The sequence below is a fragment of the Geotrypetes seraphini genome, chromosome 1, assembly GCF_902459505.1.
Source record: "Geotrypetes seraphini chromosome 1, aGeoSer1.1, whole genome shotgun sequence".
Classification (NCBI taxonomy): domain Eukaryota; kingdom Metazoa; phylum Chordata; class Amphibia; order Gymnophiona; family Dermophiidae; genus Geotrypetes; species Geotrypetes seraphini.
This window is the reverse complement of record NC_047084.1, coordinates 280,840,530-280,852,974: the sequence shown is the minus strand read 5'-3', so window position 1 is coordinate 280,852,974 and position 12,445 is coordinate 280,840,530. Positions and strand designations below refer to the sequence as shown.

General features: G+C 41.4%; 1 protein-coding gene across 5 annotated transcripts in view; it reads left to right on the top strand.

The window, feature by feature from the left end:
- CTNNA2 (catenin alpha 2) overlaps positions 1-12,445 on the top strand; it is a 1,640,869-nt gene that overhangs the window by 318,911 nt on the left and 1,309,513 nt on the right. For all 5 annotated transcript variants that reach the window (XM_033952687.1, XM_033952678.1, XM_033952696.1 and 2 more), the window contains one exon: positions 7,787-7,990. In XM_033952687.1, coding sequence (XP_033808578.1) covers positions 7,787-7,990 — 204 coding nt within the window. The remainder of the gene's footprint in view (positions 1-7,786; positions 7,991-12,445) is intronic.

Sequence of the window (12,445 nt, the reverse complement as noted above, 5' to 3'; positions counted from 1 at the left end):
TTTTTTTTTGTATGTAAGTGAGCAATTTGTTTTAGAGTGTGTTTTTGATGTGATTTGTATGTTAAATATAATGTTTTATTGTGTATGTAAATATGTAACTCACCCTGGATAAGGGCGGGGGATAAATAAACAACAAAAAATACTCCCCCACCCCTCCCTGTAGCACATCAGCTCAACCCTACGCTTCTTTACCTTTTTTTTTTAAATTAATACTATCCTGGACACTGTATAGCCCCCCCCCCCCCACCTAGAAACCCACCCACATTAAATAAAAAACTTAAAAAAAAAAAAAAATGAAAACCATGCTTGATACTGTAGAGCCCACCACAATCCAGAAACCCATCAAAATTAAGTATAAACCATTTTTATTTAAATCTTAGCAGTCCAGAGCCCATCTCCATTTTATATTTTTACCTGAGCTTCTCTATTACTGTGACCTGTATGACCCAAGCAAGTCCGCCTGGGAAAAATAGAAGTAAGCCTTGGGGAGTGCTGTGTTCAACCACGCAGAATTTTGACAACTGCGCGGAGCAGAGGAATTGAGCTGCTCTGGCTCAGGCACCAGCCCAACGCTGCCTTGCTCCAGAAAAAAATCTGCAGGTCTTGCTCCAGACCTGGAGTGCAGTGATCAGTCACAGGAAGTGCTAACAGCAGTGTGGAGTAGAGCGACTCTGGCTCTGGCCTCAACCTTAGCTCCAGGCTGACACCCAGAGCTGCCTCATTCTAGAAAAAAAAGATGCAGGCAAGTAAATGGAGTCTGCCTTTCACGTGCCAGTGGCTGATTCACTTTAAGGAGAAACCACGCTGAGATGATACTAGCAAACTGTACTTTACATGATCTTTCACTTCCAGTTTAACTGTTATTGTTTGTCGGTTCCCTGACGAAGGACTGAAACGTGGCACGTCGGAACCTGCTACTGCTTTAAAGCTAAGTTTGAATAATTTACTTTTCAACTCTATACTTGCATAAGCAGCTGAGCATAGCTATTGCAGCTAGCATACAACAGTTAATGAAAATATCTTCACTGGAGAAAAAATGAACACTGCAATGATTGGTTGGTGAGGCGGAACATATTGCCTTCATGTCTCTGAGCAGAGTTCTACTAGTTAAGACTTAACACTTGTGGAATCATTTTTGAAAATATTATTTATGTACATTTCTCATGCAGTGACTTTTTTTGTATACAACTAACTTTATTTAGTCACTCAACAGTAACATTATACTTGTTGATTTTGTTACCCCTTCAGTATTTTTTGACTGCCATGTGAAAGGCAGACTCCATTTACTTGCCTGCATCTTTTTTTTCTGGAGTGAGACAGCACTGGGTGTCAGCCGGTTGTGCCGACTTTAGCAGCAGGAGCAACTGGATGGGCCTGAGCTAAGACTGGTTGAGCCAGGCCCACAAGTAGTTATGCCCCTAATTTAAACCTGTTTAATGTACGTCCAAGGCACAAAAAGGTGCCTTGATTGGGCAGCTCTCCACTAGAATGATTAAAGCACGACATCACCTTAATCATCCAGTGGCTGCTTTCACTCATCCCTCTGAAAGGCTCTATGACAGCTTCAGATATTATGAGCATTCTTAAGAAAATAGAATTCAGGCCTTTTGAGTAGCTCAATGCATAGTGCAGTGGACTATAAACCAAGGGCCACAGGTTCACAGTCAGAAGCGCGCAAGACAAACGTGTACCGACATTTGAGAGCGGACAATTGAGCGCAAGACTTCAGCGCACCGCTTTAAAAGCTTATTTTAAAGGGCTCTGAGGGGGGGAACCCCCCCATTACTTAATAGTGTTGGCGCTGCCGTTGGGGGTGGTTTTGGGGGGTTGTAACCCCCATTATACAGAAAACTTAACTTTTCCCTGAAAAAATAGGTAAAAAGTTAAGTTTTCTATATAATGGGGGGGGGGGGGGGGTTACACCCTCCCCAACATGGCAGCGCGAACAGTATTAAGTAAAGTGGGGGGGAGGTTCCCCCCCCACACCCCCTGTTGGAGCCCTATAAAATAAGCTTTTAGAGCAGTGCGCTGAAGTCTTGCGCTCAAATGTCCGCTCTCAAATGTTGGTGCGCGTTTGTCTCGCGTGCTTTTGTCCTGTCACCTATATATACTGTATATTGTGAGCCCTGCAGAAACAGAAAAAAAAATCTTCTGTGACTACTCCTACTATTTATGATTTCTATAGCACTGAAAGATGAACACTGTGCTGTACATTTAATATTTAATAGACAGTCCATGCTCAGAAGAGCTTACAATCTAATTTGGACAGACAGACAGGATGGGGAGTTTCTGATAGAAGAAATGATGCAATGGGTTTAGGTATCTGATAGTCAGTGGGAGTTAAAAGTTGAAAGCAGCTTTATAGAAGTGGACTTTTATCTTGGATTTGAATATTGCTACAGAAAGGGCATGACATATTGACTCTGGCAGCCTGTTCTAGGCATACGGGCGCAGCAAGAAAGAAGTGACAGAGTCTAGAGTTGACAGCGGAGATAAATATGTACAAGTAAGCCACCTGCAAGCCTAAAGGCTATAGAAGTGGTGTGTGCATTCAGGCACAGCAGGCATGTTGCTGTTCCCGAAGGGCTTACAATTACAAATAAGAGTTAAAATGTTGTTTGGTTCACAGTCCATTGCATTAACTACTAGGACAGTGGTTTTAAACCCTGTCCTGAGGACCCCCCAGCCAGTCGGGTTTTCAAGATATCCCTAATGAATATGCATGAGAGAGATTTGCATATAATGGAAGTGATAGGTATGCAAATCTCTCTCATGTATATTCATTAGGGATATCTTGAAAACCCGACTGGCTTGGGGAAAGGGGAGGGGGGTTCCCAGGACAGGGTTGAGAACCACTGCACTAGGCAGTCCCTCTGCTCTGCCTAGATGTCTGTGTGGCCATTTTAAAGAATGTCTCCCCCAACCAGGTACTAATTTGCATGTTCCAGTTTATAAAATGGATATTCAAGCAGTGTAAAGTTGTAATAATAATAATAATAATAACAGTTTATATACCGCAGGACCGTGAAGTTCTATGCGGTTTACAATGATTAAAAGATGGTACAGAATGAGTGAACTTAGAGTTAAAAGCTAGTGATTAACAGATCTAGGAATCAGTTATTGTGGAGCAAGAGTTGTGCAGGTCATCTGCCTAGATACTTCAGGAACAGATATCTTTTTAGGCGTTTCCTAAATTCCCCATAAGTAGTAGGTGTAAGCAATTGTTCTAGATCTTTACCCCATAGTGCTGCCTGATGTGAGAAAAGGTGTTGATGGTGTCTTTTGAGTTTACATCCTCTAACTGGAGGGGAAACAAAGTTCAAGTGTGAGCTTCTCTTATATCTGTTGGCTGAGAAAGATAAAAGGTCAGTTATATATTTAGGGGCTAGACCGAATAGTACCTTAAAGCAAAATCAACCAAACTTAAACTTTACACGCTCCTCCATCGGCAGCCAATGCAGCCGTCGGTGGTAAGGTGTCACATGATCAAACTTCTTCAGCCCGAAAATCAGTTTGACCACTGCATTTTGCACTAGTTGTAATCATTGCATATTCTTTTGGGAAATTGCCAAATAGGCGATATTACAGTAATCAAGTTGACTCAGTACGAGGGATTGTACCAGAATTCTAAATGCTGACATATCAAAATATGCTCTAATGGATCGAAGTTTCCAGAGAGTGAAAAAACCCTTTCTGATTAAAGAGTCTACCTGGTTTTTCATGATTAGGCTCTGGTTTAGTACATCTCACCTATTTTCAAATGGGAAGGCTTGACATATTTCCCATCCCAAAATACATGTGAAATGGATGTCTCTGTGGAACATTCTGACTTGGACATCTCTATTTTGATTTGAACATCCTTGTGAAAATGACCCTCCACGTTACTAGAGGCTCCTTTTACAAAGCCATCCTAGGGCCTAAACGCGCGGAATAGAGTGCGCTAAATTGCCGCACGTGCTAGCCGCTTCCTTTTGAGCAGGCGGTAGATTTTCAGCTAGCACGCGCTGAAGCTCACGCTAATCCGGTGCGTGCCCTAAACCGCTAGCGCACCTTCGTTAAAGGAGCCCTAGGTTCCTGTGCACTTAAAATGGTAAAACAAGACTTACCATTTCTAAACCCATGCATGCAAATCTGTCTCATGCATATTCACTGGGTATAACCTGAAAAACTCACTACCTGGGGTTCACTTAGCCAGTGGCATACCTAGCATATGTGACACCCGGGGCCCATCATTTTTTGACACCCCCTCATCTGTACGAAAAACATGATTTTTTGTAACAAGCCACATGTCACACATTAGTACCTAGGAAAAGGCAGCATCTTACATACTGCAGTGAGCAGTACATCAATAAACCCATTGTAAAACTAAACAAGCCAGACTAGTACAGAACAATCCTACACAGTCAATCCTAATAGAAAACCATGTCTTTTTGAACACACAGAACACAGAAAACACCCTCGCCTAGTATGGAATATGTAATCACAAACTAACCTCTTCCTCTTTTACAAAACTGTAGTGTGGATTTTAGCCACGGTGGTAACAGCTTTGACGCTCAAATAATTCTGAGCATCAGAGCTGCTACCACCACGGCTGGCGCTAAAAAACGCTCAACAGTTTTATAAAAGGGGGGATAAAATAGAAATACATAGACAAAGGTTAAATTGAACCAGTAAGAAGTTGGACTCTGCATACTGTGCACCACAGAAACAGTGACACGTGTCTCCTAAAGCAATAAATAAATAGAACATTTTTTTCTACCTTTGTCTTCTGTGGTTTCTGCTTTCCTCATCTTCTTGTAACTCTCTTCCTTCCATCCACTGTCTGCCATCTCTCTTCCCCTATATGGCATCTTCTCTCCTTCTATGCCCCTTCCAGAAACTGTATGCCTCCCCCTTCCGTCTTTCCTTTCACCCCCATTGGTCTGGCATCTCTCTCCTCTCCTTCCCTCTCCCTCCTCTCCTTCCCTCTCCCACACCTTTCCTTTGCAATCCCTTTCCCTTTTATCCCTCAATTTCCTTTTCAATTTATTTTCTGCATCTGTCTAGATTACGTTCTTACTACCCTCTCATCAATGTCCTTTTTTACTGTCTACCTAAAGATTGCCACCTCTTTCCCTCACCCCTCCAGTGTTTCCCTTACTCAATCCTTTTCTCCCCATCCTGTGCCCTCCTTTTATTTACGCCTCCTTCCATCATGTACCCTCTTTCTCCAACCCTTCCATCTAGTACCTTCTCCTCTCTCTGTCCACTTCCATCCAGTGTCTGCTACCCTCTTTCTATCCTCCCATTTCCTTATTGCATTTGCTCCCTTATCTCTCCCATCTGCACTTCCATCCAGCACAGGCTCCACACTACCATCCAATGTCTGCCCTTTCTCTCGCCATCCACCCCTCTTCAATCAGCATCTGCCCCCTTTCTTTCCCTCCAATATCCTTCCCCCTTATGTCTCTCCCCTTTTTCTGTACATCAATTCTATCAGCACCACCCTTCCATACCACCCTACCCCCTTTCTTTCCCTCCATCACTCTTCCATTCCAGCAATCCTGCTCCTTTCTCTCCCTTCATGCAGCAAGGTCCCACGATGATTGTAGCTGCCGGCTGCCAGTCCACCCCACTCCGACGTACTTGCTCTGGAGCGGACTTAGCAGCCGCATGCTGGAAGATTCCACGATGACTCGTCTGCTGGCTCTGCTCCGGCAGACGCAGGGAGTTGTGGCAAAGTCTCACAATGACTGCATCTGCTGGGTCCACCCCCTCCAACGTAACATACTTCTTCCGGAGCAGAGCTGGCAGATGAGTCATCGCGGGACCTTCCTGCACCTTAGCGCGGCTGCCGACTCTGCTGCAGAGAAAGTAAGTCAGAGGTAACATGACCATTTATTTTTTTCATCAAAAGGGGACATCTATTAATTGACTGTGTATCCTTTCTTTCATTTTGTGTTTCCCATCAATGTTTCTTCTTTACTTTATGAATTGTAGTTCATCCCCTCTTTCCCGTTTATCAATGTTAATAATCATGAGTTCTTACCCATTATTTAATAATTGTATGTACTGTATTGCTTGTTTTTGTTTTTTATATTTACTAATTGTTAAATTTAAAGTGTACATCGCTTAGAATATTTGATTAAGCGATTTATCAAGTCATCTAATAAACTTGAAACTTGAAATTTCTTTCTTTCTGCACTCAGGCCCAACAATTGTCCCTTTCTATTCCCTCCCTCCCTCCTTCCCATGTCCTTAATGCCCCAGTGCCTCCTTCCCGTGTCCATGGTGCCCCCAGTGCCTCCTTCCCATGTCCATGGTGCCCCCAGTGCCTCCTTCCTGTGTCCTTAGTGCCCCCAGTGCCTCCTTCCTGTGTCCATGGTGCCCCCAGTGCCTCCTTCCCATGTCCTTAGTGTCCCTAGTGCCTCCTTATGTTCCCCCCACTGTCTTCCAGATTTTGTCAACCCCCAAAGCCAGCCTGCCTGTCTGCCTACCTATCTCCCTCCCTCCTTGCTGCGCTAAAGCCAGCCAGCTTGCTTGCCTACATTCTGCCCTCCCTGCCGCGGAAAAAAGAAAATAAAAGTGCCTCTCCCCTTTCTTTCCCCCGGTCCACGCCTGCAATCTTACCTCCCCCCGCCGACAAGAAGTCTTTCCGACATCAATTCTGATGTTGGAGAGGACGTTCTGGGCCAGCCAATCACTGCCTGGGTGAACAAAGTACTGGAAAATCCAGTGGTACTAACATATGACGCTGGCACTTTAATGAGCTAAAAGTCAAATATCATCTCACAATAACAAACTGCTCTTTATTATGACAGGGGTTGCCATACAGCTTATTTTAAGGAATTGGAAAAACTGGGATCGGTTAAACTATACCTTTTGGTGGGAGTCTCTGTGTCACGTCTTTAAAATGGAACGTATTATGGCTATACAACGGGGGCATTTTAAGAAGTTTCTGGATATTTGGGAGCCATTGACAAAATTTTGTAAAGAGTGATCGTTGAATTTGGCCCTTGATCATGCACGTCCAGGGTGGATGGGTAGGAGAAGGGCTGGAAAATATTTTTAACTTTTAATTTGAGTGCAATTTTTGAATATGAAGATGGGGGGGGGAGTGATATATGTATTTGTCATGGATTGCAATTTTGATTGAATTTAGGTGCTATTATAGTGTAATATGATTGTATAATATTGTTGCACTTATTTTTGGCTTCAAAATGAATAAAGATATTAAAAAAATAAAAATAAAAATATATACAATAAGTATAGGAAAATACAGAGTTACAAAAGTCTATTTACATAGTCACAATATGAAAGCATTAACACTATTCTTGAGTACCATCGTTCTTCAGTTTGATAAACCATTTACCTGTTCAAACCTAATTCAAACCACTGTTATGCATTCACTTTTTTAAAAAGCTTGAATGAATAGGTAGTAGAGAGCAATGGGAAATTTGAAGAGAATGTCCTTTATTTATTCAGAGTTTAAGAGCTCCTTTTACTAAGGTGCGCTAGGGTTTTAACGCGCGGAATAGCGCACGCTACATTGCCATGCGCGCTAGACCTTAACGCCAGCATTGAGCTGGCGTTAGTTCTAGAAGCGTAGCATGCGGTGTAGTGCGTGGTAATTTCCTGCCCGCGCTAAAAACGCTAGCGCACCTTAGTAAAAAGAGCCTTAAGTGTAGAGTTCTTTACGCAGCTCCAGTACTGTTTCAGTATTCACCTGAGCTCCCAGTTCCATGCATGAAAAAAAAATCTTGCTCATTTCTTTCCCTTTTTAATTTTTTTTTTTTTTTTTTTTTAGAATAAGATCATTTTAGACCCCATGACCTTCAGTGAAGCCAGATTTCGACCATCTCTCGAAGAGAGGTTGGAAAGTATTATCAGTGGAGCGGCGCTCATGGCTGATTCTTCATGCACGCGGGATGACCGACGGGAGAGAATTGTTGCCGAGTGCAATGCTGTCCGGCAAGCGCTCCAGGACCTCCTTAGTGAATATATGAATAATGTAAGTGCTGAACTCCTTTCTATCATCGGAGATTTGTTATTGGTTTCTTTGCATGTTTTTTTTTTGAATGGTTGGCAAGAAAACCGATGCCATCATTGAACTAGAGAGAGCAAAGGTCCAATGGAGATTACTTAGAGATTTTCCGTTATCATTTGGTTGCAGTGTGTTTAATTCATGTACAGTATATCTAGGGTTTCTGATTTTAGATTTCAACTGACAAACATCCCCATCCTTTCCAGCCCCTTCCCTATCTTGTCTTGCGTCCTCAACTTACCCCCTCTTTTACTAAGGTGCACTAGCGTTTTTAGCGTGCGCTTTAGTGCACGCTATGCATAAAAACTAATGCCAGCTCAATGGTGGCGTTAGCCCCTAGCGCACTTGGCCATTTAGCGCATTCTAAGCGCACGCTAAAACCGCTAGTGCAGCTTAGTAAAAGGAGCCCTTAGTTTTTGTGCCTTTTCCTGCACCAATTCCTAAGCGATGTGTATGTTTATGTTTCTTCACTCTTGCTGTGCCATCCTTCACCGTGCAAACTTATATATTTGATTCCTCTTTGAACCTTATCAGTTAACTTCTTGGCTTTGTTCCGAATAGATGGCGGAACAACAATTGCTCCAGAAGTTAAATAAGTTACTCCTACCTCAGCACTATGTTTAGCATATTTCTAAATTGATTTTTATTTACTTCTTTTTTCTCGCTTATGTGAAATCTTGGATCTTAAGTTGAGGACTTGAGTTGTGTTAGCTGAAATTATTATTTTCTTGTGTATTTTCTTTTAAGGATTATCAAGGTATAAAGGTTTTATACTTTGAGAGAAATGTTCTGTCTAACCAACTTTCTGTATAAGTATTTACTTGATATGCAATTTGGAAACTTATAAATAAATAATATTAAAACAAAAAATATATATATTTGATTCCACCAGAAATGTTTTTCAACAACGGTACCTGTGGCACAAAAATTCAGATTTTTTTTTTTTTTTACATACATTCACAGAAACCCTAATTGGCTGAAAAATAAATATTTATCTTTGCATAAATGCATATAACTGCTTAAGAATAGAAACCCTAAATATATTGTATTCAGCAAGGAGAAGAGTAATCACAAGGCTTTGTCTTGAGAGACATTTGTTAACAATTCTGTGAGAGGTGAGCAGGTGAGCAAGCCTGATATTATGAGATATTTTGTCATTGCATTTCACATCCTAATTACTTTTCTGGCTGTAGCTGTAGAACTCTGAGACGGATGATTATTATGCTCATCAGAATAGAATTCTAGCAAAAAAGTCCATGATTGTGGACATTTAACTCTTAAACTAGGAATGAAATGAGATCTGAACATCTGACATGCTGAAGTGATGAATCTTATGGCTATCTTATAACATGCATACATACAGTGGCATATTAAGGGTGAGCAGCGCCTACGGCAGTGGCGCCACTCTCCTGCCCTGTACCCCGCCCACTCCCCCTCCCGTGCATGTGCCCTCTTCCCTTTCCTCATAACTTTTTAACTTCTCCGGCGTCAGCAGCATGCTGACGTTGGTATCAGCTCGCCCTTTGACATTACTTCTGAGGCGCCGGTCCCGGAAGTGATGTCAGAGAGAGCGCTGATGCTGACGCGAGCAGCAACCTTGCATCGGGGAAGTAAAAAAGGTATGGGGGGAAACAAGGTGGCAAGAAGAGGAGCAGGGGTGGGGCAGAGAGGAGCAGGATGCCTTGCCCTTAGGAAGACCGCACCTAAGGCGGGCTGCACCCCCCCCCCCTTCTGCACCCCTCTTACTACGCTACTGCATACATACATGAAATGTTTGTGAGGATATATTTTTGTGACTAATCAAAACACGAGTTTGATGAAGAATGTTGAAGAGATCTTTCATGTTGTTATACTTGTGACTAACGGCCTTTTTTACAAAGCCGCGATAGCGGCTGCCGCGCGGCAACAGCCCCGAAGCTCTTTAAATCTCTGGACTTCGTGGCCGCTAGCGTGGCTTTGTAAAAGAGGCCGTAAAATGTTCCAGAATGGTATGCAGCCAATGATTTATCAAAAGAAGAAAAAAAATATACATCTTTGAACATGAAACAGACAGCATTAACCCCCTCCTTTACAAAGCCGGGCTAGCATTTTTAGTGCCAGCTACGGAGGTAACAGCTTGGACGCTCATAGGAATTCTATGAGTGTCAGAGCTGTTATCGGAGTGACCGGCGCTAAAAATGCTAGCCCGGCTTTGTAAAGGAGGGGGTAAAACTTGATGTAGTGGTTCAAATAAGAAGTATTTTATGGTGTTTTGTACTTTAAATCACTAACCCCCTGTTTTACTAAGGTGCGTTATGCATTTTAGCGCATGCTAAATATATGCGCGCTAACCGCTAATGCGTCCTTAGACTAACATGCATGCGTTAGCGTTTAGTGCGTGCTAAAACACTTAGCACACCTTTGTAAGGAGCCCTAAATAATCTACTGCTTCCATTAACTATAAAGATCAATCTTCTTGTTATATTTTCTACTTTTATTAGTTGAATATAATGATAAATCATTCATTATTGTCAAAAATGTTTGAATAAAAGTGGATATAATGTTACAGACCATTAACAATGGGAAGAAATGTTTGAATTATATCAATTTGCAAAAATTAGTTGAGATTTAGGGCTCCTTTTATTTTTTATTTTTAAATCTTTATTGATTTTTAATCTAAAACAGTGTCATACAAAAGAACAAACAGTAGGTATTACATACATTACACTAATATCTGTACACGTAACATATATATCATTAAAGATTTTCAGTTTTCCTACATATAACAATAACATAATATAACATAATATATAGTATAAATGAAGAATAAAGTTACCCAAATGTCACCATCAATTATTTATTCCCCTCCCTCCAACCCCCTACCCCCCATGGATGTGTAAAGGTGAATGAACAAAAGGAAAAATAAGATAAATATACATTATTATAATTTTACAAATCTAGTCAATAAGCTCCAAACTTTATTAAATACACCACTGAATCCTCTACACTCTGCATTAATTCTTTCATATCTGCACATGTTTATCCACCAAAAAGTATAACTTATTCTGTCATAATTCTTCCAGTTACTCGTTATCAATTGAATGGCTATACCTATCATGATCATAAATAGAAGACTCTTATATTTATCTAGAGTGGGTTTCACATGTAATATAGTTCCACAAATTATAGCCTCATATGATAGTGGAACGTTTATAAAGGTTTATAAAGGTGCTCTAAGCGTTTTAGTGTGTGCTAACCATTTGCTAAACGCTAACACATGCATGTCTATGGATGTGTTAGCGGTTAACACACACGTATATTTAGCATACGCTAAAACGCATAACGCACCTTAGTAAAACAAGGGGTCAGATTTTAACTGTTGTTGCCATTGTTTGTCTCTGAGATGGAGTGCATAGTTTGCCTTCACATGACAACGTGAGAGTGTTCTTAAGAAAGCTATCTTTGGAGGGCTCAGCGGGAAGGGAATGATTCATTTAGGCCAGGCCAGATAAAACGCCACAGAACAGAAAGATCAAGGGATGACACGAGGAGCCATCCAGCATACCTTTTACAACCTATGTGTAAGATAGCAGAAGACTGACTGAGGTAAGAAAAGCTTTATCTTAGAACCATGTGAAAGTCTTGATCCTTGATGCCTAGTTAGAGCTAGGCCATGGTTGTCAAGTGACTACAGTGACTGTGGAGTCTGTTAGAAGTTTATAGCTGCCTTTCAAAAGACTTTATTTTCAATTTGCCACTTCTGCATAGTGAACAGATTTCAGCATACCTCAATAAAGAGTTTTGTTTGGCTTTTAAACTTTTGCAGGGCTGTGTTTGTGGGAGCTCCGCACCTAGCCCTCATTCATGCTATGTTTTCCTTTTCTTGTCATAATGTGTTTTTTTTAAAAAAAAATTTGCAATCTATTAAGAAGACACTATTTTTCATTAGCAGAGAATACTATTTTTTGTTAAATATATAATATGTTGAAAGACTTGTAATTTGGGCACCTATGTACTAAAAATATGCTACATCCACATGAGTCAATTTTAGTGCAGTTTCTAGGTGTACATATTACATTAGCTTGAGTACCTGATATACAACGTTAATAAAATTAGAGGGCCTTCGTACTCCAAGGGTTGTGAAAAAAGTAGTTCTGTTCCTTTTGCAACTTGCTCTATATGCCCATGTAGTTATCCTATATTAATTACATATAATGGGATGAGTTAGTCTGTGGCACTCCCCCCCCCCCTTGCACAGTCCCCTCATCTTATAGCAGTATGAGACCCATTCCATGTCAACATCAACTCCCCATGATTCCTTCCTAGAGTTCAAAGACATACCCCATCAGAGTCACTGTTGTGACCCTTCCATGCCCCCATCTTCCAAGACAGAGTCAGCAGGAAGATAATTCCTAATCTCTTACTGGCTCAACCTCCAGCACA